General features: G+C 40.1%; 1 protein-coding gene across 17 annotated transcripts in view; it reads left to right on the forward strand.

Moving 5' to 3' along the window:
- Positions 1-27,647, forward strand: part of LOC111564120 (adhesion G protein-coupled receptor L3-like) — a 266,802-nt gene that overhangs the window by 71,202 nt on the left and 167,953 nt on the right. For all 17 annotated transcript variants that reach the window (XM_055007698.1, XM_055007699.1, XM_055007703.1 and 14 more), the window contains one exon: positions 23,440-23,653. In XM_055007698.1, the coding sequence (XP_054863673.1) occupies positions 23,440-23,653 (214 nt within the window). The remainder of the gene's footprint in view (positions 1-23,439; positions 23,654-27,647) is intronic.

A 27,647-nucleotide genomic window follows, 5' to 3' on the forward strand; every position in this document is an offset into this window, starting at 1 on the left:
TGTAGAGCCTACTGAGGCATGTACTGTTTTGTTGTGACGGCGAGATGCCTCTCGAAGCAATGGAAATAAGTGGGCTTTGGAGTGGGTGGATGTCAATCATTCATTTGCGGCGGCATAATGTACGTGCAGATACATCACTCCAGAGCAGGGGTAAATTATATATGCATTCAAAGATGCCATTAGATAAAGAAAATATCTTTTAACAGTGTCTGTGTTGTATTAAGGTGAAGTAAGGGGATGATAACAGTTGCATTGTTTCACTTTGGTTAAAGTAAACAGAGTAAGAGTTGAATGACTGTAGGCTTTGTACAGTGACAAAAAAACAGGGCCTTATGTATGTATGTTAAAATGTAGCTTGAGTGGGTGGTGGAAGTTACAGAAGTGGGCCAAGAACATTTGGAACACTTGGTGCAGCGCTATGCACTGTGTACCCACAAATTCCCAACCAATACAGATGAGAGAGATTGTAGTTCATCAAGATACTTAAACCTCTGAACTCCAAGCAGAAGTTTCTGGGCATCTCCTGGCATGTTTTAACTCACTGTGGGCTCATTTTTCACTGCAGTATAAAGTCCAACAAAAGTGACTAAGAAGGAGAGAGAGTGATGAAATGCCTTCTGTACAGTATGATACAGTTGAAATGGCATAAATAATCCAATAATAATTTCTTTGTTTTTTTATTTACATTTTTTAAAAATGTAAAATATTCCTCTCTAACATTTTTCCAAGTGTCCACAGGTGTAGCCAGTGCTGGAGGCTCAAAATACTATTACATTTTTATTTGTTTCCATAGTTCAACCCAGTTCAACAGCCAAAAGCCCCTGAATTTTTGGTCACAGCTAAGTAGGAGTGTAGAATTTTAGTTTTTTTTTTTTTTTCTGAGTTTGATGTGTGCAAGAACCTTGTTTCTGTCAGTTTTTTTAAACATGTAGAATATAATGACTGAAATATAAGGATTTTTAAAGCTCAGTTTTGGTTCAGAAGCGCTGATAAATGGTGTACTTTCTGCAGTTTCTTCCATAACATTCCACTCAAACCTGCTGGCAGATTTCTGGGGGTCAGACAGTTCATACATCCATTGGTTAAATAATGGCTCTTCGTGTAAGGAACATAATAAACCTGTCTTGTCATGAATACAGCCGTGTTTAAACTTTCAAGTCAGGCCAGTATTTAGCTCTGTGAAGTCTGTGGGAGTCCAGCCGTGCCTCTTCCTATTATCCACCATAAATTTTGCATATCATCATATAAAGTTTCTGTCTTTTGCTTATATTATGGTCACTTTTAATATGTTTGTGTATATTTTGCATGGGTGGGTACACATACATGCTTTGCTTGATGCAAATTCTAATGTTGTGTTTTATCACTGTGACGGTGACATGAAGAGAAAATCAAGAAAACACCGAATGTTCATAGACAAACTATTTCAATTTTAGGAATCCAGGGCAAACAGATGATTTATTTTGATTTGGTGTGTTGGCATGGTAATCTGCCCACAATGGCAATGCTAGCATGCTAATTTTGTTTAGGATAGCACCGTCTTAGATCAAACTAGCATGAAACAATATGCACAGAATGTCATTAATTTAGTCATATTAGTTACAGTGAGTTGTAAACCAAAGTATTGGACATATTGAAAATTGTATCTTATTATGTGATTTGAAGAAAAGTTAGTTGATAAAGTTCTAAAGTGATCGCTGCTGATTGCTATCAAGGTATTTCGCTCAAAACCACAAATGTCAACCTGGTGGAGCTAGACAAAGGCAATGGATCACCAGAATCTTTTGTATTCATCATGTGGGAACTATGCAAGTCTACACAAAGTTTCACTGCAATTCCTCCAGTAGCTGGAGAGATATTTCCGTCTGGATGAAGGTGCTGGAATCCCTGACACTGCCAGCCCAAGAGCCATTATGGTGTGCAGCTCAAACCTTTTATTTCCAGCCTCGTTTGTGTGTTTATTTTGTCGGAGCTCGGTGCAAGTTGTGCAAGATGACATGCTTCATTCACACTTGAGGGGAAATGGTTTGCAAATGCATACAACATCCCTGCAAAACCTTCTTGGACTGTGGAATGCACTGCGCAATGTGGTGCAATAAATGTAACTGCAAAGCCACAAAAGTGATCTCTGACATTTGTAAGTTCCTCATGCACGGTGCCTGCACTTGATCCTGGCAAACATAGCACATATGTAATCATAAAGTAAAGTTAAGGGTTGATGGTGCATTTTAAATAGCAAAAAAGTGTTTATTTTGACCGCTGGAGGGGAGTTCTGACTTGGAGAGCCGCAGATTTTAATCAAATGATAGAGATTTATTGCCAGCATATTTGTAGTTTAAGTAAATGTGTTACTTGACTTTCACATAAAAGTTTGATTGCTTTGGAAATGGTTTCCACGATATTATTTTTAAAATGCCTTGGGTTTAATGTGTTAACAGATTTTTATGTATATATATATATATATATATATATATATATATATATATATATATATATATATATATATATATATATATATATATATATATATATATATATTTGCTTCTCTATTTCCAGGGAATGGATTATGCTTTTCCCATAAGCTTCTTGAAAATAGATAATAGTATTGCAGTTGTGCAAAAAAAAAGAAAAAAAAAAAGACCTCATTCCTGTACCTCCCCTAAGGGTGGCCTCCACAGCTGTCATTTGGATGCCCAGATTACTCCATTGCTTTTTATACAGCGGCTGCAGAAAGTCTCACCTTCTTCGGACATATAGAAGTACACAGATTTGAATTTAAAATAACCGCACAGAGCCTGATTTTGTTTGTATTCAGTTTTCGTTCCGGCTTCCTTGTCATATATTTTGCGTGGCATTTGGCATGGCTGCTCAAACATCCCCCTTCTCTTTTTATGTTCTTCTGTAATGAGTGAAAAATCAATACCTGCTTGATATGGGGAATAAAAAACCGGCCTTTGCTGCCCGTGGCATCTGTAGCAACGGCTTGACATTGCCAAATGGCTGTCAGAACTTGCAACCCAAGAGGAATGAATGACAGTAACATTAAGAATGGCAGGGTGGGGTTAAATACCCCTGCATGTTTTATAGGTATCCGGACCCGGGGACCTGTGTATATCTTCCAAATAAATGAATTAGACTCGCCCCGGCATAATTTGGTAAGCGCTGAATGATGCCGTTTAAAGTGGACTTGCAGCTAGCCAAACGGTGTTTAATGAGGACGGATATTGACAGCGAGGTCAAGTGGCAGTAGATGTTAGTTTACATTAGGCTGCATAATGTGTGCGTAGTGCATGGGTATGTTTTTAGTGTCTGGAAGGCCGGGGAGAGAATTGCTAAGTAACCTCGGCTCACAGAGCAAAAGAAGAAAAAACATAGGTGGGCGTGCAATACCATAGGGTTTCCCACACTGCATAACAACAGGGGTCAGGCAGTAATTTAGGGTGTGGGCGGGCTGTGAGGAACAGGAAGGGCAAACAGAAAGCATGCAGAGAGACAATGCAGTGACCTATGCTTTACTCAATTTGGGAAATTAATTTTTTTTTTCCCCTACCGAGTCGCACTGTGAAATGTACAGAAGCAACATATGCTTTGTATCCTCCACACATGCGTAGCTGTTTGCGTGTGCGGTATATTTTGCATTCTGATGACACAGTAGGTGCTGTGAGCAGATGATTACATGTTGCAGTATTAGATGCTACAGTGCTGCATATGCAAATCTGTCAGCGTCGAAGCTGCGTGAGGGTTTGATGGTGTTGTGAGTGAAGCATGGTGAGCCTGTGTCCCCCAGCCACCCACATAATGAATTGTTACTGCGGCGGTGCATGATTTAAACATGCCTCAAAGCCATGCTGTGTACATTTTCTTAATTACTCAGATTAGAATCTCTCCATTTGAAGCATGTTGCTCATAACATGAATTTATATTTAGGCGGATGTATATGTGGACAGGGGGTATATAGCTAAAGATGCACTCATCTAGAATATATATCTGTCTGTTAAATGTGTATATTTCCCCCCTTTTTAGAAAATTAGATAGCTATCTATATGCAAAGTCAAATCAGATAACAATGCAGCATACCACAAATCAAAACCAATTTGGTCCCGTTCCATTCAGCCCCAATTGGGATTTAACTTTTTTAATATCTGAAATTTGATTAAATAAACCATCTGTTTCCGCATTTTCAATCAAAAATACTCCAGAAAATGACACTTTCCACTAGATTGCCTTCCTCTGAGTTGACTGCACCTTTGCTGTCCGCACATATGTTCAACTCTTCAGTGTTCAGAGCATACTGATGTCATGTAAAGGCTTAAGGCAACTTTATATGCTACATGATGTCCAACATTTTAATCAGTGTGAGTATGTTGAAGCACTTTGAATGTGTGGGGAGCTAAATAAGGTGATGTATGAGTCATTCACACACGTGTATGAGTTGGACGTGTACATTTTACTAATTGTTCCAAATTGAACCACTCACCAGGAGGATTTAGGGCCAGATTGAAGAAGTAATTCCAGCCTCATTTGCCTCTGTAGCTTTATTACTATCAATCTATCTAGATAATAATAAACTGAGTTGTCTGTAATGATCATAAAATTAAAAATATATATATATATATAAATAGATTTGCAGAGCATCTTTTTAAACAGAAATTCTAATAACATGAAAATGGGTTTAAAAAAACATAGAAAGATTACAAGAGACACAGAACATTGTCAGCTTATTAGAGGAGAGCTTGTGTGCCCTTCTCCAATGAGCTGACAATGTTTTACATAGGTTGAATGCTGATAGGTCTAAAGGCTGGCTCAAACAGGAAAAGGCAAAGATTCTTTTGATACAATGGAAAATGTGTGCATATTTGACTTGAACAGGACTCGGTTTTACTCTGCTATGACTTTTCATCTTCTCGGCGGCAAGAATGAAAGCAAAAGAACCAACATGAGCAAGACTAGCCAACACTTAAGGTTATTCCACATCTTTTAAGCCCTTCCCCCATGTGGCAGCAGATGCAAAACACAAACTAACATTTTTCCATACCATATACAGTCCCAATATGTAGTATGTCAAGTGTAGTATGCAAAAAATATCAGGATGTCCGACTACATCTGGTGGCATTTTGTTGTCTGCGAGGTTACGTCACATGCATCACGGTGTCTTACGCGACTTTAAACCAAGTTAAAACTACCAAGAGCCTTCAGAAAGCAGTGCAGATTGCGATGATCACAGCTTAAGGCTCAATATCCTGACAAAGTAGCACATCTAAATTGTTTGCATACTGCAAGAAACAGTACATTGTTTGTAAGGGCAGCTATAGAATGTAAAAGTAAGTGATTGCCTTTAGCCAGCTGGATCTCTTCAGGGATCATATTGTTTTTAGGCCTCGTCTTCAGAACAGTTGACTAGGTTGAATTCAGGCCTTACAAGTATCAGGTTAGAAACTCTATCTTCTAATTTTAAAATCAATCCTAAAGCGAACTTGAAATCAGTGCAGCTACTGTATTGCTACAAGATAGCTGGCTATCTATGTAGCAGTCTATTTATGTGGCAAGCTCGCTGTCTGTGCCCGTCTATACTTAACATAAAGGTGACTATTGATCAGATGTTTTTGACATGCGTCTGTGACATCCAGACAGCAGATCTTGTTTCAGTGGAAGCTCTCTGGGAGTCTGTGAATGTTGATTGCAGTTTATACAACATATTACTTAAGGGTCACACAGCAACAAACAGTGACGTGCTGTTCCAGGCGCCCCGGCTCTGATACACTGGCACTTTGTGTTGATGAGGAAATCAACATAATGGCTCCCTGTCAGCAGAAGAAGAAAATAGTCTTGCGAATGAAGACCGTATTACAGTGCAGGTAATATGTGTGGTGTAGTGCCATGAGATCATCTGAACAACTGCTTCTCTGCTTTCATTTGTGCGTTGTCAGTAAATCTTGGTTATAGTCTTGTGTTGTGTAGCGCACAAGGCGTCGGCGCTGTTGTTGAGCCTTCCGGGAGCAATTGGGGGCATTAGAGAGCTGCAGAGGAAAATACAGGTGGCTTCCTTTTGTGTAACTCAGAGGACTGGGCGAAGCAGCACCACCTTTATTTGACCAACAAAAGGGAATAATTGAAAAACATAAGGGGTAAAGGATTAATTAGCTGCTGCTCCTTTTGATCTCCCTTTTCTGTTCTTATGCGGCACTCGAGTAATCAGGGTGAATTTTAATGTATTCGTGCACAAACAAAGATCTGATACCATTCTCCCCTCCAACTAAAGTTCACCACGTATGCAGCGGGCCAATTATAGGCAAGGTGGTGCCCTGCTCTCTCTTCTCTAAGCTCCATCATTGAACAAACCAAGCGTGCACAGTAAAGGTGATTTTGCCTCAGCAAATCAATATGAAGTATTGTAAAGTCTGCATTTGGAGCAAAAGTGTTGCGGGGGGCTCAACTGATACTGTGGTACAGATTAGCCTAAGAGGATAAGAAGGAGCTGGGGGATCAAGCGATAGGGACGTAGTAGCGTGGGGCTGGGTGGAGCGATACTAGAGATGGCCTTCAATATGGCCCAGTGGCCTTGTAGTGGAATTCAATACTGCCATTGACAAAAGAAGGCTTCCATTGTGGAGGAACTTGCCTCCTTTGGGAAGCTGGTCCATTTCCTTATTAATTGTGCTCTCATTAAAATAAAAGGAAGGAGAGAAGGGAATGGATAGCTTGAGAGTAATGGTAGCTGTGCATCGTGGCCTCCTTGTTTGGAAGAATGCCAAGGTCAAGTAGTTTACAGTTCCAGTGCTTTACACTGGATGGAAAATACACTGTGGTTTATGTTTTTTATGTACTGCACATGCACTGCACACTGACGCACTCTCCCTCCCTTTATCTTCCTTCTCTCAAACCCTCCCACTCACAAAGACACAAATCTTCCTCAGTGGCCCCAGCAGATGTACAGTATCAAGACTCAGGGGTCATAGTTGGCCTTCAGTTTCGCATCACAGCTGTTAGCCACAGGAGGAGTTGTCTGTTCAGGCCATGGATCACTGATATCCTGACCAAATATACTCCCTGACTAGCCCCTGACCCTTCGCTCAAAGCATAATTCTGTTTTATTACAAACTGGGTCGTATTTTTGTAGTATTATCAGTTATGATAACACTGTGGCAATCAAAGTAAATACTGAGATATGGGGGCACGGCAACAAGCTCAGGGCAGGAAACACCAGCAGTCAGGCAATCAGATAGCTTTTTAGAAGACTTAGTAATCAAGCATTTTTGTACTTTATTCAGACAGAAATCTGAAAGTGAGTGCATCCGAAATGTCATGATAACCCTTTTTAAAAATATATATATTTGCAATCTGTCTACAGAAGGTTACCAAGATAAACAAATAAACTATGAAGGAAAACTCAAGTAATAATGCTACACATACTTTTTCCTTTCTTTTCCAGATAAGTTTGACTGGATTGGCACTAAAGCCCGTATGCTTCTTTGGCTCCTCCTGGTTGTTGCCCCATTTATTTTTTTAGTAATTGTATGTATATTGATATTAGTATTAAACTCATAAGAAAACGAATATTGAAGATATGATCCGAAGTAGACATGATAATGGTTAATCTTGAAATTACCAAACCAATTTAAAATGTATTCATTAGCAAGGTGCCACCATGATAAAGACTTCTGTGATGATTAATGGCTTCCAGGCAGAGCTCACAGATTGAAGATAAGGTCAGTGTATCGTATTGGCATGTATAATTAAGCCGCTTTTGTCACTAATGGCATGTTTCTGTTGTGACATTGGCGTATGGCATGAGGTCCACTGTATTCAATTGGTGTTATCAATCAGTGCTGCTGATTAAGAAAATTGTTCGAATTTTGCATCTCTTATCCAAACTTGTAGAGACTGACATGATTGGCTGATTAATGGAATTAAGTGTCCTGCATCACACGGTGCTCTTTCATGACACTAGAAAGCACCAAGACAGAATGGCAAATCTGCGATTCCTCAATTGGTCACTTGAGGGTGACTCCAAAAGTGAGTCAATCTCCGTAGACATATATGTTAAAATATCCAAATTAATACCCAAAAATGAACACATTAACAGCCTGCTCCAAAAACAGTTTTGGTCTCTATTGCTAGTTTCCCTGTTCATAACAGCTGTCATGTACCTTATCCGTTCAAGTTGTAGGATGGCTTAAAGTTATGTCATCTTTCTGTGCATTATGGTACACATTCATAATTTCAGTAGAATGGAAATGTCCCATGTTGGTATAATAGTAGCTGCACGGATTAGATTAACTTCTGCCTTCTTTGTATATTATATTTCATATTTAGTTTGGTTGCCTCTTATTTCAGAGCAACTTCTTAACTGTGTTCTCTAATGTTCCTTATTCACAGCTAAAAAATATTATATAATTCTGCACAATCTGTAATGGTCTGTTAACATCTTGTTTAAGCACAATACTGAAGCCAGTACATTTAATATACTGTAATAAAATCTGAGTTTTTTACCTACAACCATTTTTTTCAACTTTTTTTCTCGATGCTGTTTTTAATTCTTCTTCACCCTAATGGATCGTCAGTTTTTTATAAGCTCTGTTTATATCTGATGTTCTAGTGCTGAGATGTAAAGTATGTATGTACAGCCAAACTCTCAGGTCATCTGCTGAATGTGTTATCCCCCCAGTTCCAGACACAGATGTACTGTGTCCTCAGCTGAGACGGGGAATACCATAGTGAAGATGTCTTTTTTTGGGAGGTGGAGATAGAGGGCAGGAGTCATAACTTTCTCAGACATCTCTCTGTTCCTGAAACCCTACAAAAGACCGACTGTGTCCAATGAGAAAAATTGCAGGTGCACATTCCCCAGTGGTGGACTCCCTCTTTCCTCCCACTTTCCTCACACATATTACCACATGCAAGCACATGCACACACATATATAAAGCCTCCGTGATCACTGCCCCGCCTTTTGGTGGCGGGAAGAGAAGGGGGGTAAGAGGGAGATCCTTTTTCACTGTGATAATACAGCCCTTTCTCTGCCATGAGATGGACTTAGGAAAGGGTTGAAACCGGAGAGTTAGAGTGAGCTGTGTCACTCCTCAGCAGGCAACAGCATCATACAATACGGCATTCCATTTTTCTTTTTCATTTTAATAGGCCCACTGCAGATGTTTCCCAGCTGCATATTGGCTCTGTGTGTACAGCGGAGGACGTTTTGTATTGGGGTCATGGTGGAGATCACGGAGACCACCCTTTAACTGGGAGTATTGGATCCCAAGACCCCATCTGACACATTTCTCTCGTCAGAAATGAGCATAGTGGGAGTTATAATACTTTCAAACGTTTATACATTATGTCAAAGCTCCAGTGTGCTTTTTAAGATCTCGCCGTTGTCTGTATTTCCATGGTTGCAATACAAGCAAGTGCAAGTAAACTGATGGTCTCATCTCAAGCGATTTTCCCCAAAAAATGTGCAGCAGATCTATGTTTTATCTTCTTTTGTATCATTTTAATCATCTCATGGCATCTTGTGAGCCTTTAGGTAAAGTTTTGGTAGGAAATGTAATGCAAAGACACTAAAAATGTCACCTAGAAATACAGACAATTAAAAAAATACAATAAAAAATAGCTTTTTGTATTTTGGACAATCATCACATAGGGTTACTAGACTGAGGCTGCCGCTACATTGAACAAGTACAAGTGCGTATACAGTGTTGGGTTGTTGGAAAAAACAAGCTTTATTCTTAGGAGTGTTGTGTGTTCAATTGTTGGACCCTGCACACATAAACAAGTAGAAAAATATTTTACCAAGTTTGTGTAATATGAGTTAGTTTGCATCGACAAACCACAGCAGATCCATTAAGAGGTAACAATTGTCAGCTGGTGCTAGCAAAATAAAGGCTGACAGCAGAATCAAGAACCTAAAGTAGAAGTCCTGTTTGATAAAATAAAATAGAAAATAATAAGGAAATGAATAAAATATAAATTTATTGTATAATAGTAGTTTAATTTTGAAAAAATGTAGACATTTTATGACTTTTTCTGCGTAGAAGGGCTATTAACATCTCATGGAAATAATATAAATAGAAAACTCATCTATTTTACATGGTAAATGTTCATCTCTGTACAAACCACTTCAGGGCAGTTCATGCTTTATGCAACTGTTTGTCCACAAGGGTCCGCAAAGGTACATGTGACACATAGTCTGTTCAGTGGCCAAAATATGCGACCTCTCTGTGATCATGCAGACTGCACATTCACCAGGAAAACAAATGCTGCTCAAGAAAAATTCTTGTTTTGAGAAGAGACTTTGCAAGACTATTTGCCCTCGTCTATACCTTTCTACTCCAGCATTAGAAGAGTTGTAGCTGGAGGAGCAGTTTACAGACTTTAGAGGTGCTCTCATTTGTATACAGTCTCCATTGACAGTACCCAAACATTGCAGAAAGTTCAAAAATCTCCAGAAATCTTGTGGTAAGTCCGCTCACTGTCGCAGCCAGCATCTACGGGATCCTTGTGTTATTTTCTGTTTGATATGAGCAGCAATTTCACCATCTGTATAGCAGACCGACATTTACTGGTTATAGTATGAATAGAACCACGTGCACGTCCGCTGTCTGCTTTCAGTGTCTGTATTGGTATGCATACACGGACGTGGGAAAGCATGAATTGACGCGTGCACGCTGCTCTCAAGCCTGGTGTTGGCAGTTTTTTTGATTATAGTGGAAGTGTGGTGCTGCAGTAGCTGCTCCACAAACAGTTTGCATACACCATGTTTTCAATCTAGCAGCAGAATAAGCCAAATAGCTGTCAGTGCAATTCTAATGCCTATGAAACCGTTGACCTTCTCCTCAATTCATACAGTACACAGTTCTGACATAGAGGGATTTCATATTGTACTTAACTATTGTATTGTCTAATGGTGTCATAGGGCGCCTGTGGTCTAACTCACATGCCTAATTATACTATTTCCTTCCAGCTTGAGCTACCTTGAAAACAAAATAATGGCAGTTAAGAAGTTTAATAATACATGCAACTACTGAAGCTTATGTTTCCCAATAATGGGTCTACAAAGTAAATGTGTTGGTTTTTGAGGTGACATCACAACTCTACACCTCACTTGTGTGAAACCATGTATGTCATGTTTTGCCCATCGGAACCTCACTTTCCCTGCTATTTCATGCCTCCTATGCTTGTTGATTCCAATATGCCACATGCAAAGAGTTGTAGCCGAATGACTTGGTATGTGTGAGCCAACGTACATGTTGCTTCATACATATTCAGCGCTCATTATCTCCGTACAATAACCCCGTGTCTGATACCTGTCATTTCGAATGCAGAAGAGAAGACGATCAAAGGAGATCATCATCGTAGCTGTGCGTCTCAGATGTAGCGTAGCCACCCAGGCTAATTTCAGCAGCAATGCCTTGATTGCATACATGTGGAATAAGATTACTTCTCAGTCTGTGGGTGGTGAAGGAATCGCTTTTTTTTTGAATGCGTCTCCAGTGCTGTTTTTTTTTTTGTCTCAAACATCTTAAGTTTTTATCTCACTCTTCCTGTTACTTCTTCATACCATGTCACCCACACGTTTCCTTCTTTCCCCTCTTTTATGTGTCTTGTTTCCCAACTAGCAGCATGTCAGTGCATTTAGCTCCGCTTCAAGTTTGCACAATCAGCTGTGTAGACACTATGACCCCACTGAAAGAGGCCTCTTGTAGATGTACAGCCTTGGGGCCAAAGAAAAGACCTGCGATGTGGTGTGCACACTGGGAAAGGACTTACATGAGATTGAATCAGTGCTACACCCTGCCTGGGATGCTGCAGCTGAACATGGAGGAGGTGAAACAAAGCAAGCAGGGGGCCCTGAAAAAAGAAAAATTGTCATCCTTGAACAGTGTCACATTGTTGTAGGTGTATGCACCAGATAGCAAGATTCCCTGAGGAGAAACACCCAGTGGATAATGTATGAAAGTGCATACACAAACACAAGAAACGAGGGGGGAAAAAAACACAAGGGAGGTAACGAAAGAAGCCAGTTGCTGTTAAGTACAGAAACAGACAGCTTTTAATCTGCTGATGCCATCCGGTCCATCAAATTGCACCAACCCTTTGGATTCTTACAATAAATAGGCCAAGCCCCCTCCCCCAACCGCTCCTCATCCCACTGTTATCTGCACTCAAATACCTTTAAAATATATCTTTCAGGGATTTAATATGCTTTCATCAAACCAGCTTTATCATAAGAAACTAGGTCTGCATTATGCACTGTACGCGTAACTGAAAATCGGCGCTTTATATTATGAAAATGACTCCACAAACGCAAATAATGTCACATTATGAAGCAATGTCTTTGGTAACCAAAAAACACAACAAATGCATATGCATGAAATTACATTTTACTTTTGTCATTTAAATGATTTTCTTGTTCTTCATTATGTAAGTAAACATTACAGCACCGAGCTTTAATTGGTATTAATTCATGCTTTTTGCCCTAGGATATTACACTGCAGCAAAAACTGCATTCACAATAGTATGGGAAAGAGAAGTGGCTTCGGCTTATTTCTCTACGACAGAAAACAAATCACTCCAGTGTGAGTCAAAGAGCTGGGTGCTTGTGCTGGGATGCTTTTGATAAAACTGAATGCAAACAAGTTCACCCAAGGACGCTGTTCAAGTTACTGTTTTTGTCCTCAAATAGCAAGAAATTGAAAAATGTTCATGTCTGCTTCAAAAAAGCCAATCTCAAGACTTCATCTACACCCAATACGCTGTTTTAAGTAAATAGTTCTGCTACTTTTCTGCTTGTTTCTTGGCCATTTCATGATATTTTGATTCACTCTTGCGTCGAGTGATTGGGAACAATTCGAGTTAAAGCACCGCTATCGCCACAATCAGCAGACACAAAAATCACATTGTACCAAAATCAGTTTTGTTGTGACAGCTGGTGTGGTGCTAACCTGGTGGCCAGTATGTCAGTGCTGGAGTTCAGCTCCATTTACTCTCAGTATTGCACTATTAATACAGCTATAATAAGTGGAGCCCCGGGGATCCATTCAGACACTGATATTGCCTGGTTTCCTATTCATTACAAGAGAACACATTTTCAAGGTATTCTGTCATCGGTTTGTGCTGTATTTCAAATGAAAGAGCTTTCTACAATAGTGTGGGTTGCTATGGCAATGAATGAAGAGCACTGAAGTGTTTAAATGAGTGGTGCTTCCTAAAGTTAAGTAAGAGATATACAAGTGTACTTTATATCAGCACATGGATATCTTGATATCATTTTAAAGAACAAGATGAAAAACCCCAAATATGAGAAGCAACAGCAAAACTTCAGTATAATTACACTGCCAGCTTGTATTTATTTAAATAGTTCTTCATTTTTAATCATTGTTTTTAATAACTCAAGTCCTCAATTAAATTTTTTTTACCATTTGTTGTTGCACATTAATCATGATTACAGACAATTTTTATGATGTTTTCCTGTCATTGTCAATACAGGATAATAAACATATTACAGATACTTCTCACTTAGTCCATTACTGTACATAAGAACAGTTTTGAGATATTTTCCTCTCTAATTACTTGCGTTTTGGGAGACATAGATTGCACTTTTTACCTTTTCATGAAGAGCATTGGTTACTACTTTCTTTAGACATCAAGACAATAAAAATTATCCCACCACATCCTAAAATGCAGTGCCATATTATGAGAATACCCAACTATATAGTATTCTCCTCCATACAGTACACGACAGAAATGAGTACACTTCAGTGCAACATCACTTTGATGTTTATGGGTTTAAAATTGCATCACGTCTTAATATTGACATTATTTCAGCATTGAAAAGTAGAGTATTTCCAGAAACAATTTCTATGGAAAGACTACATTGAAAACACAGGCTCCAAAGTAGCAATTGGATTCAACAAAACTAAGTACATTTATGATCACTGACAGACAAGCTAGAAAACCTGTTATGGCTGAAACAAAATTGAGAACATCTGTGAAAATGGTTATAAAATGAGCTGTGAACACCAGAACCTTCTCAGTTTTGGAAATATTGCCCATTTCTGTCTGCATGTTTGCATCATAGCTCAAAATGGAAAAGAATCGCTAGAGGATTTCAACAATCTGACTGTGAGACTTCACAAAGATGGAAAATCTGTGGAAACCCAGCTGCAGCAGTTATCAGAAGGTATAGAATGAGCCATAGTACCACTAATCAGAACTTTGGAAGTTGTCCTCCTAAAATGACCCCTAAGAACGTGCCCTACTTGCACAATCTTACTTTGAAAAATAAGCTTGACATATGGGTTATCAGCGCAGACATTGTTGAGGACACTGCATAATGTCAACCTCTGTGTATACCATCTGAGCAGAATACCCTTGTTTGCTATTTGGGAGGAAAAAATGCAAGATGAAACTTTAGCCTTTAGCCTGATGAATGTTGGGAGCACATTCATTGGTCAGATGTGCCCAACATGAATTTGTTTGGCTCAGATGGAGTCCTGCATGTTTGTTGTGAACCTGAACATGACTACCACAGTGAACACATAGTCCCAACAGTGAAACACAGAGGTGGGAGTGTGCGGATATGGAGTTGTATTAGTGCAAAAAGTGTACATCACGTGACTACTGTTCAATGTAGAAATGATGCCATTATTGTTAAAAGTTACAATTTTGATATTGCGCAGGAGTGTACTCACTTTGACTGTATACTGAATGACTATATAATCGCGAAGGGCCCAAGGACAGAGAAAATAATACATGAATCTGTAGTGAAGTGAACGATGAAGTGGTCACCTTGATTAGATGTCATTTTGAGTTACAACCCTTTAATTTTGCATTAGCCATTAATGAGTACAGTGCAAAAAAAAAACAACAAAAAAACAACAATATAAATGTACCAAGAGAGACTGCTGGATTTCAAAAGGGGATCTTTTAGTAGGAGTTTATTATAGTATACCTACACACAACATGATAGTATCTGCAAACTCCAAAATACCTCTCAAAGGACATTTTTGACCATATTTTTGTTTTTTCCTCCCTATTGATTGTGTTTCGATCGTCTGAACCTCCCTTCCCTGAGAAGTTCACATTAGCGAGGTTGCACTGCAGTTTGTCTCAGTTCACAATGCTAAACTTAGCCAAGCTCTTGCCTCCAGTATGCTGCTAGGCAATTCCATCTGATGATGTGTGGTAAAAAGAAGAGTAAGGAAAAGACCTCTTTCCCCTCGCACAAGACGAAAATCAGCCTGTTGTTTCTTTGCTGTGACCTCAATTACGATCGGGCCATGTGTTACTATAGGGGCATGTTGAGTCATGCCTGCTCTGGGAGTTGTGAGTGTGAGTGTGTGTGTGTGCATGTGTGTGTGTCAGCCTGTATCTCCTGCATGTTTGTGTGGCAGGGATTGTGTTCATTTTGGCCTAGGAGGCACCGTACAGTAGGTGGGGGCCAAGGTGCATTAGTCTTGGCTGAGATGTTCCCTTGAGTGATGCCGGCACATGTGGGTGGGTTACAGGAAGGAGGGAGGACAGACGGGGAGGAGGGAGAAGGCAATGAAAGGAGAGGAAATAGCAAAACGATGTCAGACATGATGGGAGCTGAACAAAGCCCAGCTCGCTGTCAGGAGCTGCTTCCACAGCAGCTGCCCGCCGCTCAGACTCACCTCCGGCTCGGGCCGACTGACAAAACGCCACTTTGCTGACAGAAAGCAGGACACACATCCCTGCTCTGTTTACATGTAGGGAAGGAAAACTGGCTTGGAGTTAGTACTGGGGCTTGAGAAGTCTATCACCATATAAATCTTTTATATAAGTCAATATAATCGTATGACCTATTTTACTAAAACACAAGAGAAAAAGGGTTATTTTTGAATTTAACCAGCTGACTTTGAAATTTATATTAGAATTACATATTTAATATTAGTATTACTGAAAATGTGTTTATGACCTATCTAAATAATTACCAGAAAACCATTTTATTCAAAATTTTAAAAACTTATTAAATGGCACACAGGTTGGTAACAACCTAACCTGTTTTGTCACACATTTTGTAAATTTGACAATTTTGCTTAATATTTGCAACAGTATCAATTAATCATTGATTGTTTGATCATATAATTTAAGCACTCTTTCCATGGGTTATGTGCTTATATTGATGGCTAAACCACAAAGGCATGATACGAGCTGTGATAGGAGCCGTTACAAAAGCCATTTTGGTATAAAAACAATGTCCTAATTGATTCCAGCTTGATGTAATATATCTATGCTGGTCGGAGGTCATTAGGGATCACAGAAGACTGTCATGGTGCCCCTTTCATCACTGCATCTGTACATTTCTCAAACAAAAGTGCCTGTCTCCTCTGGTAAGAGGAACTACAAACATGTACTACAGCTCATTGACAATACTTGGAGTGTGTATTATCTAGGCGAAAGGTATTGAGTATTGGTAGACACAATATGAAAAGACTGAGAATGGATCTGGGCCAAAAAAAACCCCAACTTGATCGAGACATCACTAGTTAACACAGCAGTGAAAAACCACATGCAAATCAATAAATATACACCAATAACTGGAAAAATACAGATGAACTGAACAGCCAAGCTAGTATACAGCTCAAAGAGGGAAATTTAGGGACACACAGTGGTGGTAAGCATGATGAGTGGTAGCATATCCTTAGCAGTGCAGTACACTCCTACGTGGTCTTTGTACCATTTGGATATGTTGTCATACTGTCTTGTTGCTGAGTACCCGCTGAGATGTGGGTCTTGACTGGTGGTATGTTGTGTACTCTAAAGGGTGGAGACGGTTTAGGTGATACATTTGCTGGTTTCCCATCTCTGGTTGCACAAGTTTACACAAAGCAAACAAAAAACTGCCATGCTGCTGTCCCTTTTTAAACACAATTTCCTCTCAGTTTGCTCTCATTAACAACCTGTTAAATGACTGCGTGTCACTTGCAGCACGCTCCATTATCAAGATATATGACAGGCTGTTTATGAAGAGTATTCTTATTAACGAAACTTGCATGTGGAATTGCACATAAATGAAATTGTGAGCATTCCATCTGACAGCTTTCATATTTATTTAAATGAAATGTTGATTGATTGACAGTTCTTGCTATCGTTTCATCTCTCAGCCCTAGTTAGTACAAAATACTAACAAACTGGGCCACTCTTGGGTCTGATGAGACCAAGGATTTTTTTTTCTCTCTGAGATCAGTCCTTCATGTTTTCTGCATGCCCAGTCCAGAGTACCACAGTGAAGCACGGAAGTGGAAGTATGATATGTTCATAAATGCCTGTGGATTATTATGAAAGAAAGTTCAATTAAAATCTGATGAATATTTTTTTTTTAAAAATGCAGCCAATTTCAATAAAATACAAGCAACAATGAAGAGTATCACTAAATTCTCCTTACTTTTGAATGGATTCAACTCAAAAATCTAATGTAATTTGTACACAAAGTGTTTTTTAACACCTCGAGACCTCGATGGGAGACTTGTTTCCCATTTCCTCATTTTTTCCTCATGTCATGGCTATGCACTTAATGAACTGAAGTGGTGATTAATTAAATGGAAGTGCCTGCTGAATGGAAAGACACTTCACCCCTGTGTTCTGAGTATGCGAATCTAGCCGTTAGTGACGGTGAGCTACTTGTATTTGTTACTTGTGCCTCCGCAAACATGAGGTTTCTGTCGACTGCGAGTATATCACAGAGGGGAAAGAAGTTGCTGCGCTCTGCAGATTTCCCCTCTGTCTAGTGACCAATTTATTAACTTTCACAGTTATTAACTTCAGCTGTGTCGATACATCGTTACAGTAGGAGAAAGAAGCAACTCACTGCTGCTCTGTAATGACTGCTGCCTTGATTTTGGCAGAATAAAAGTTGCATGCGGCTTCACATAAATATCCTCAGGTATTCACCATGTGAGGAGCCTGTTCCGGTGGGTAGTTTATTGCCACTGCTCTCTGTCTGCATCCCTTCTGAGCTAATTTGTTAACATTGAAGAGCTAATTTCCCTCTAGGCATCATGGGCAGTTTGACTGACAGTTTGAAACTCGCATTTGCACATTGGTGCCCCGCAAAAAAAAAAAACATCACCATCAGTCTTTCCCCCCTCTGCTGGAATTTCCAAGTGCGTGGTGTGTTGCCAATTAATGTGTTCAAGTGTGTGTCAGTGATTGCAAGTCGAAGGCAAAACAAATGGCTCGTTCATTCGGCGTGTTGAATGGATATCTGGGTCCTGTCACAATGAGTAATGCTAATTGCGCTTAGCAGCATCATTGGTCAAAATGTCAAAAGCCATCAAGTCTGTTTGAGAAGTTTGTCATGATCGCTCCTGTGGTCGGCTCATGAATTTATCATTACAGAGGTGTTATCTGTCATCCAGCTGCAGGTTTGAATGATCATTTCTTCAGTTTTCAACTTTTTCACAAATCGTCTGACCTCCTCTGTAATATAAAATAAAAGCGATTTGCACCACATTTTTCACACACAAACGCTGACTGTTTTATCAATACCGTTTCCTTTAAATGCTCGATCTGCAGAGTTCTTTGACTGTTTGGTTCCTGGATAATTTTGCACTCCATGTGAAAGCCTTTGAGAGTTCGCCCGCCTCAGGCCATATGTAAACGTAATTTATTTGGGAGAACAATTTGCCTGAACGGTTTCTCACTTCAAGATAAATAATCCCTCATGCATTATTGAAAAATAGTCGCAATTCGCTGAGATTCCTTCCCTCTTGTTGCAAAAGTAGTCTTGCAAAGTGACTTATTTTATCCCCCACCCCGCCCACCAGAAAATGTCATTTGTTGCAAACTAAGAAGTTGGTGTGACAGGCCCCTACTGGTCTAATCAAATAAGAGGATCCAGATTCATGCACTAATTAATCACTAGCTCTGGGGGCCGGACTCATCCAGTGATTCTCGGTGGAAAACGAGACATTTGATCTGTTGAATCAGCTCCCTCGCCATCTCCTCCTCGCTCTTCCATCTATCTTACATTAATTCAATGAAGTCAGAGTTCATCTGAACACAACCCCCCCTTTCCTTCCCTCACACACACAGACAAAGTTTTCAGTTTAAATCGCCTGCAATGGAAATCGACCCTCTTTGTAGCAGCAGAATATTCTCTCCTCGCATATTAATAACCCAACAATTTTTATTTCTTCTTTACTGGAAACATATTTGGCACATTTCCAGGTCAATCTAATTGCAGCGAGCATGTTTATTGGGAAATTATCTGCTGTGCATGAGCCTGAAAATGATCTAAGACGTGTTTCTTTTGTTAGGAGCACCAGCATCCAAGTGACAGAGGCTCATTTAGCTGAGTTCATTGTAAATGTGTGTGGTGGTCGACCTTAACTGCTTCTGCCTGACATGTTTTCTTGAGAGATGAAATGAAAAACAAGCCCCCGAAGGCCCCTGTTTTGTTACTAATGATGACTTTTAAATGTCATTGCTGCTCTTCTCTGTCTGCACTTCAATGCCAGCCAGTTCACGGAAGGTAATGAGTCTGCGCTCGGTGTCGGCGACCCCAAAAATAAGCTTTTTAACAACAAAATGTATCCCTTCTTACTTGCTATCACTATTAACAAACTCACAATCAGAACTCCAAAGCTTGGGCCCCCTCAGAGTGATTTTTAAAAGCTCTGCGGGGGAGCGACATTTTCCAAATGACCATTTTTCTCTCTGACCTTTCTGCTGCCCTTTTTGGAGAGTAATTGCATTTTCTGAAATATTCATTTGCGAGTTATGTCATTTGCGAGCATCGTGATTAAAAACACAGTGGAGTGGTGTGGAAATAATGGAAGTATCCAGCGTGACCATTACAGTTTATTTCCACCCCAAACTTTTTTTTTTTTTTTAATATGCAGCACTGCACTTGTCAAAGGTATTATCCAGGGAGAATCTGCAGTGGAGAAAAGAGACACTGCACTGCATATAAATACACCTTTAAAGTGTTAGCTGCAGAGAGGGGAGGGGGGGAGATGAAGTGAATAGAACATTGGAAGTTAGATAAGAGGATGGACTTTCAATAAGACTATTTCGATTTTCAGTAGATCTGACAATGATGTGTCCAGGTAGACAGCGATACGGGGCAGGATGCTGGCTCTGGCACCTGAGGAATATGAGCCCTATCAATCACCGCCTCCGGGCACAAATGTAATTACACTACAGTTGTTGACTAGCTGGGTAATCCGAGACATCGCTGGCATGCTTTTACTCGCTTACATTAGGGGATTGCTGGTGCCCCTGTTGCTCGCTGTTCTCTGATGTTCTTCTTTTTGGGGCACTAAGCCTTTTTCTTTACAGCATTACAAGATTATTCATACAAGGTTATAAAATGGAGACTTTTTAATATGGGCCTATTTTCCACACATTAGGTAGCAGCTCTCACAAAAAAAAAAAAAAAAACAGAAAAAAACCCGCACATAAAAGCAGGAGGATCAATAAACAATTTGTCTTCTTCAATCAAAGTCAATTCCACTTTTTTGTCATTTATCTAAGTGCACCTGTCGAAGTTGAGCTATGTTATCCCCCCTTTTTCTCTCTGCAGTTGTCAGTTTCAACAAAGTTTCGGCGCAATCCACACCAGCACTTTTTCAGGAGGCGGAATAAATCTTCCAATTAAGAGGAAGATAATTGATGGCTTTCATCGCCGCGTCGAATATAATTATTCCAATCTGTGATGTTTCAATGGCAAGTGCGCTTTACTGTGTTGAGGTCTGAGTGATTCGTGAGACAAAATGAAATGACACTATAATGAGGGGCTTCTTTTGTTGTTTCACCTCGTTGCGTGTCTTTGTGTTTTCTCTTTTGATATAAAAAGTAGCACCTGGATGACTGTTGGAAACCCAAGCCACCAATTCTTGGATAATGTACCGTTTTGTATATGGCAGCTTTAGACGATGATTGTGGTTTAGATCAGGAACTTATCGACCCTGAATTCATTCTGCAGCAACCCCAAACATACACCCTCATTCATTAGGAACTTTCTCCAGCAACACCAAGAACAAAGGCTTCTGCTACAGATGGTGTGGCCTCCCACAGCGCCTTGATCTCAGCATCATCGAATCCGTCTGGGTTGTTGGACTTTTTCAGTTCTAAGATATATAATTAAACTCGACCAGACAGAGGAACTTAAAATAAAGTGAGAGAAGCAAGAAGAAAGCAACATGTGAGTCAACGTACATTAATTCTGGACAGACTTGAAGGTAACTTCTGTCTGAAAATAGTCGTCATTACACCTTCAAGAAGAAACACAAAAGATATTTTTTTATCACCTGAATCACAGTCATGTTATACAATAGCATGATTGCTTGGACGAGGAAAAAAAGTAATGACAGAAAATTGCACGTTTCAGACAGAGCGGTTTTATTACTTCGCTATTTGTCACCTCAAATCCCAAAACTTGCAGAAGGAGCAAAAACATAGTTGACATAAAAGTGATTTTCAAACCTCACAATCATGTAAGTGCGCCGAAATGATTCAAGTTCCAGGTTGTTTTGAACTTCCAGTCGCATTCCATGGTGTTGATCAGCATCAGTTCATCGTGTCAGCTACATGATAGCAGCTCGTCATTCAATTGAGAAGCAGTTCTAAGACCAGAAATAAAGTTAGCAAGTATTGAAGACCCCCTCCAGTGAAAATCAAGTATTTTTCAACTTACTTAACATATCCGTATAGTGTTTATGTTCCACACCATGTAGTAAATAAGAAGTCAGTCCCATGGCTGAACATTAGCATCCACTTGCAGCGGGGAACGTTTTCCTCCTTCTTCTTCTTCTTCAGAATCATGTATGGCTGAATCACTCCCAATATTAGAATTTACCGTTGTGCATTGCCAACTTTTACAATGTTTGAATAGAATCTGATGAGAGCTGGTGTGCTGAGCTGCAGCGAACAGAACCACAGATGGACTTCGGCATTTTGATAGTAAAATAAGAAGAAAAAATAGCTTTTCGATAGCTTTCAGTCACTTGACCTTGGAATTAAAATGATTCGATTTCCAATATTTAAATGGAAGTTTTAAAATCTACAAGTGGAAAAACTACAGCCATCTATTTAATATGATTGAAAGCTCCAGAACTACTTTTTTTTTTTTTTTTTTGCATTTGCATAAAGTTGAAGTTTAGGCTACTTTATGCTAATCACAACCATCTAGCAGCCACATGAAATTTTGCTGTTGCATTCTAAGTTTCCAAACGAGCCACCAGTTGGAAAACCAGGACCAGACAGCCAATGAGTGGAGCTTTCATCCAATCAGGTGCAGCCAGTGTTTGTGTGGTTACAGGAGGATTCAATGCTGGGAAACACCACGACCCCTCACATCTAAAAATGTCCCTGTAGACATGAATTGTATTGTACCAATAAGACTAAGATAAATCAAACAGTGGTGATATTGATTTCAGGCTGTATGGTCATTTTCACGTGTGGATTCCTTCTCCTTGGGCCTGTTCTGTCTGCGTCCTCCCTGATGAATGTCTGCACTGTGGTTCTCGCAGCTCAGACACTTGTTTGAAAGGATGTTTATAGAAACCTGTAGCTGCCATGGTCCTCCTGCAGTCGCTCAGGCCTCTAGTGTTTACCCTCCTCGCTCATTTTTTATTCTCGCTGTAAACACAGAACTTCTCCAGTCTGCTTGTGCATGTGCTCGCCGCTCGCCAGTGTGAACCTCCACAGACGTCCGTGGGCGTGCATGCGTTGCACCCGGTGTCAAAGGAAAAAGGAAAAACAGCAAATCTCCGGACGGCCGCCGCACAGTCCCACTCGCCCTCCTGGCCATTTTGGCTCTGCAGTAAACAGCAGATTTTTTGCCAAACTGCTTTGGCTTAAGGCAGCGAGCACCTTCTGACCCGCTGCCTCCTGCCCGCGTGGAGCCTAACTGAAGTATATTATATCACCTTCAAATACAAAAGACATGCAGCTGCTCTTATGAGCTTTTTGCATTCGAGTCCAGAGGGAAATTGTACCAATTTACTCGAGACACACTCTGCTGTGGTTTCGTTGTCTCTGCGTTTCTGTCTGTCTCTAATTTCTCAGCCGAATGCCCATGTAATGAATGTTTATTTTCTCACAGCCAAGAGCAAACACCATGTCTATTTCCTTATGTTTGATCTGTGTCAATCTCGTACTCTTCTTTCCACAACTCCTGGCCTCTCCGGGGCCCCTGTGATCCTGCTCATCCTCCCACTCCAAACAAGCAGTGTCCCATCCGCCCACAGTCTCCAGACAAGGGTGCACAACCTCCTCTCGCATGTCTCAATGTCAGACCTTTTTGATTGCAAGCCCTCCCATCTGTTCTGGTATTTTCCTACAGGAATACACACACTTTTATTCAGGCAGCAACTATCCCCAACTCCAGAATGAAGTTTCTTTAACACAAGATACACATGTTGCATCCAGATTGCAAGCAAAAGTTGCATTTATGCATTTTTTTTTCTGTTTTGCAGCCTTCAGTCGAGCCCCCATCCCCATGGCGGTGGTGAGGAGGGAGCTGTCGTGCGAGAGCTACCCCATCGAACTGCGCTGCCCGGGCACCGACGTCATCATGATCGAGAGCGCCAACTACGGTCGCACCGACGACAAGATCTGCGACGCCGACCCGGCACAAATGGAGAACACGCGGTGTTACCTGCCAGATGCATACAAGATCATGTCGCAAAGGTAAGAACGTATGCGGTAGTTTTTTGTGCCAAATGTAAAATGTAGATTGGTATGTTTGTCTTTGGTGTTTATTCTGACTGTTTTCTACAAAATATTGCACAGAATTCAAGTTTGCAGTTTCACCATTCATGCCCACAGCTCGAAGTACCACATTTTTCTTTCTGTTAGTGTTTAAAGTCCAGTTTTTTTGCAAGCAATGACTAATGCAAGTTAAACACTAAGATGGCAGCAAGGTGATGTAACAGAGTCATTGCCCACGTCTTGAATTGGCAGAATTTTTTTTTAAAGCGGTGATTATTGGTTGAGTTGACCAAGTGTAAAATCAGGAGTCAAGGTAACATTAAATTTTGAGTTAGAAATTCCTGAAGAAGGTGTCTCATGTTGATTTTTGCATCGTTATATCTGCGGCTATCTGTCAATGTTTGAAATGACATAACTTGAGAAATAAAGTAGCCAGAGTCTTGAAATTTATTAGGTGCATTGATTTCTACATATGGTCTTTGATGGTACAATCCCACTTTATTAGAGTAATGCAACCCAGTTATATGATGATGTGAATTTGGTAAAAACACTTTTGTTTATGTCTACTGTAGAAGACATGGAAATTTTTTGCATATTTGCACCATCATATAAAGGGTTTGTGTTGTTCTACTAAAGCAGGTTTCTACCATTAAAGACCATATGTACATATCAATGTGCCAGCCAATTTTAAGGACTCCAGCTACTTTATTTCTAAAGTTATGGCACTTCAAACTTTGATCCACAAATTGGCTTGAAGAAAACGATGCAAAAATCAGCACGACCCGACCTTCAATAAGAACTTTTAACTCAAACAGATACAACACCTCTGACCAATAATTTTACGTATTACTGAATAACATACATATGCACAGAAAAAACAATCTGATAAAATATGAGATGGTCACGTGTGAACTTTGTTAAAAATTTGGTGAACTGAGATGGAGTCAGCTAAGTCCACTTGTTATTACCAAGCCTTGCTGGCTTCCACTTTGCAATGAAATACAGACTAAACCTTACATTTAATAGCCAGCTTTAATAGCAAAAAGTACACGTGGAAAGCACAGTAGCTCCAATATCTTGATAATTTACCTATCCAAGTTACGAATTGACTTTTAAACACATTCTTTACATGTGTACTTTGTTTTGTAGGTGCTAAAAATGAAAGTGTTTGAACCGGTGTAGGTCTGCATGGAAAGAGTATTTTGAACTTCTTTTCAGAATACAACAATATTTGCATGTATAAATATGTACTTGGGTGAAATTAGCTTTATGCTGTTAAGTAATTGACTCAAGTGGCCATGTTTGTTAAAAAAATCTTGAAAACATAATCAGCAAATCTTCAGTTAATGAAAGATGCTGTAATTCACACCTGAGGTCTGCTGAAATTGAATTACACTCCTTGAGACTTGTTTTTCTTTGTCGAGTAGCTTGTTTTATTGAACTTAATCGCTTCCCAGAATACGGACATGTAGTAAAGCAGAGAAAAGACCACGACATTTTAGAGTGTGGTGGTGTAGCAACGTATCTCTGTCCCCAGTGAGCCATAAACAACTTACACCTCATGATACCCGGCTGCTAATCTATACCAGCCATAAATTAGCCCTGACGCAAATCAATGTTCGTTAGAAATAATATGAATGCATTATCAGTTATTTCTCAGAATAAAAATGTGCCTGATGAGCTCCGCTGCCAGCCTTGTTTTCAGAGTTATGACCCTGTTGTGCAGAAACCGGGATGTGGAGACCTATTTGTCAGGCCAGACAGAGTATAGTCTTGCTGTGCTTCGGCTTTTGCAGCATAATTGATTGCTAACATTACGGTAATATATACACAAGTTTTGGGTTTTTTAGTCCGGATTCTGAAAATGCAGAGCTCAAGGCGAGAGTGGAGCAAATATACATACAGTCCGTCTTCACTGTTTTGTTGACGTATTGCAGCACTTAGAGCAGAATGAAACCTCCTCTCTGGAATCATTCTAAGCATGGTTACTCTTTTCTTTGAGGTCAAAACACCCTTGAGCACTCAGAAGGGATGGACTTTATCTAAATTGCTGCTCCACATTGACTTTGTCTACATCGCTTTAATTCCAAAGCTGAACGCATGTCCACCTCTTTTTATTTCCAGAAGCTTTAGCTCCGCATTGGACAGGCCCCCTTTGAGAATACTAATGGACTTTGTGGGGCTTTATCAAACAATTGCTCTTTGCTTTTTAGCTTGGTACCATAGAGTTCAGATAATCAGCTGTGTGAAAAGCAGCTAATGGTAAAAAGAGGTGGTTTGAAACATGTTGTCAGATAATTGATGCACCCTGTAGCTCCCTTGTTCTCCCGGCCGCCCACTCAGACTGAAAAGTCCCCGCAGGAATGAATCAACGGGTCCGGCTACTGTCAAGAACACAAAACTAACATAAAGTACTGGGGAGAAGTACATCTTTTTAGCATCTCGTTGCTACCGGGGGGGCGTTTCAGTGATGCTTGAAGGTAGCTACAAACCCCGATTCAGAGCTGGAGCACTTTGTCTTGGGGAGAGGAAGCTGCTATGTGGATGAAAATTGTAGGTGGTATGAACTGAGAATGGTGAGGTGGTGCCAGAGCTGGGATCGGGTGAGGGGATTCAGTGATATTTGTGGCTGGTGTAGCGACATGGCTACACATTATCATGCAGAGGTTAGCACAACAAATGAAACGCCACCCCCGACCATTTCATTGTGGAGCTGTCAGAGCCGTTGCTAGGCACCTGCGGCTAAGCTCATTAGGGTTAAAAAGAAAACGAGAACCAACAGAAACAAGCAATTTGAACAGAGAAAGTCTTCTTGTGATAAGGTGGAGGCTCAAACCAGGGCAGAAAGGTCTGAATTGATATATTTTAGATGACTCCCAGTGTAGATAATGTGATAATGGGGGCAGAATGAAATGTAAAGCAGTGTTGATGTATGTCTGAGTTCATTTAGACTGTTGTTTCCTCTTTGTAAACTGCAATTAACTTGATTAGGATGAGATTTGTAGTCTTTAAGCCAACATTTGTACTGGAATTGTTGAATTGATCATCAGTAGATGATTATTTTTTTCTTAACTGGCTCGACTGGACATCAGCAGTGAACGCACTGTTTCATTAATATTTTAGCTCCTTTCAGCTCAGACTTTCTTGCCGTCTCTCTGCTCTGTTCATCATGCAGTATGTTTATATGCAGTCCCTGCAAACTGTAATAAATGTGATGTCTATGAGTTGTTTGATTGCAGGAATAATGTCAGGAAAGATGTGTTGTAGACTGCAGGAAAAAGGTGACTGAAAACAGCTGGAGTTACTGAGTTTTTTTTTCTTCATTTTTTTTTTTAACCAGAATTATATAAATATATCCATATCTGAACAAATGTAGTGAATCAGGATGCCTTTAATTAGTCTTTTAAAGAACTGTGGACAAGATATTTCGAAAGAACATTGCACTTTACACTTTTAAACAAGCTTCTTTCACTTATCTCCTATGCCAAGACCTGATAGCATCAGCGCAGTAGATTATCAGTTAGGCCCTAACACACTGATGTTTATCTGGTTCGGGTGATGGTTCGACATCACCAAAGCTACAGTCTCCATCGGAAGCGGTGACAGACTATATTATAAGGCATCATGCACATATAGATGGTGATATGAATGGCAGTCACTCGTGGTGTAGTGGTGGCCCTCAGGAACAGCAGGGATCAACACTTTCTCAGCAGGGTGGTGACAAGACAACTGCTAAGTGAGCTCTGACGCACTGGAGGCCAGATTGACTTTGTTCCACCTATAAATGACCAATCTCCGGAAGGAAATCACAGGCTGAGTCCCAGTTCTGTAGTCTGTTTTAATTACCAATGTGATTATGATGTGTTCATGTGGACAAAGTGAAAAAGGGAGCATGCGCGCTATGGATGTATATTGTCTCTCAATGCAGGTGGCAAAAACTAGTGATACCAAAGTACGTAGACATTTCGAAAAC

Source organism: Amphiprion ocellaris, chromosome 23 (genome assembly GCF_022539595.1).
Source record: "Amphiprion ocellaris isolate individual 3 ecotype Okinawa chromosome 23, ASM2253959v1, whole genome shotgun sequence".
Lineage (NCBI taxonomy): Eukaryota > Metazoa > Chordata > Actinopteri > Pomacentridae > Amphiprion > Amphiprion ocellaris.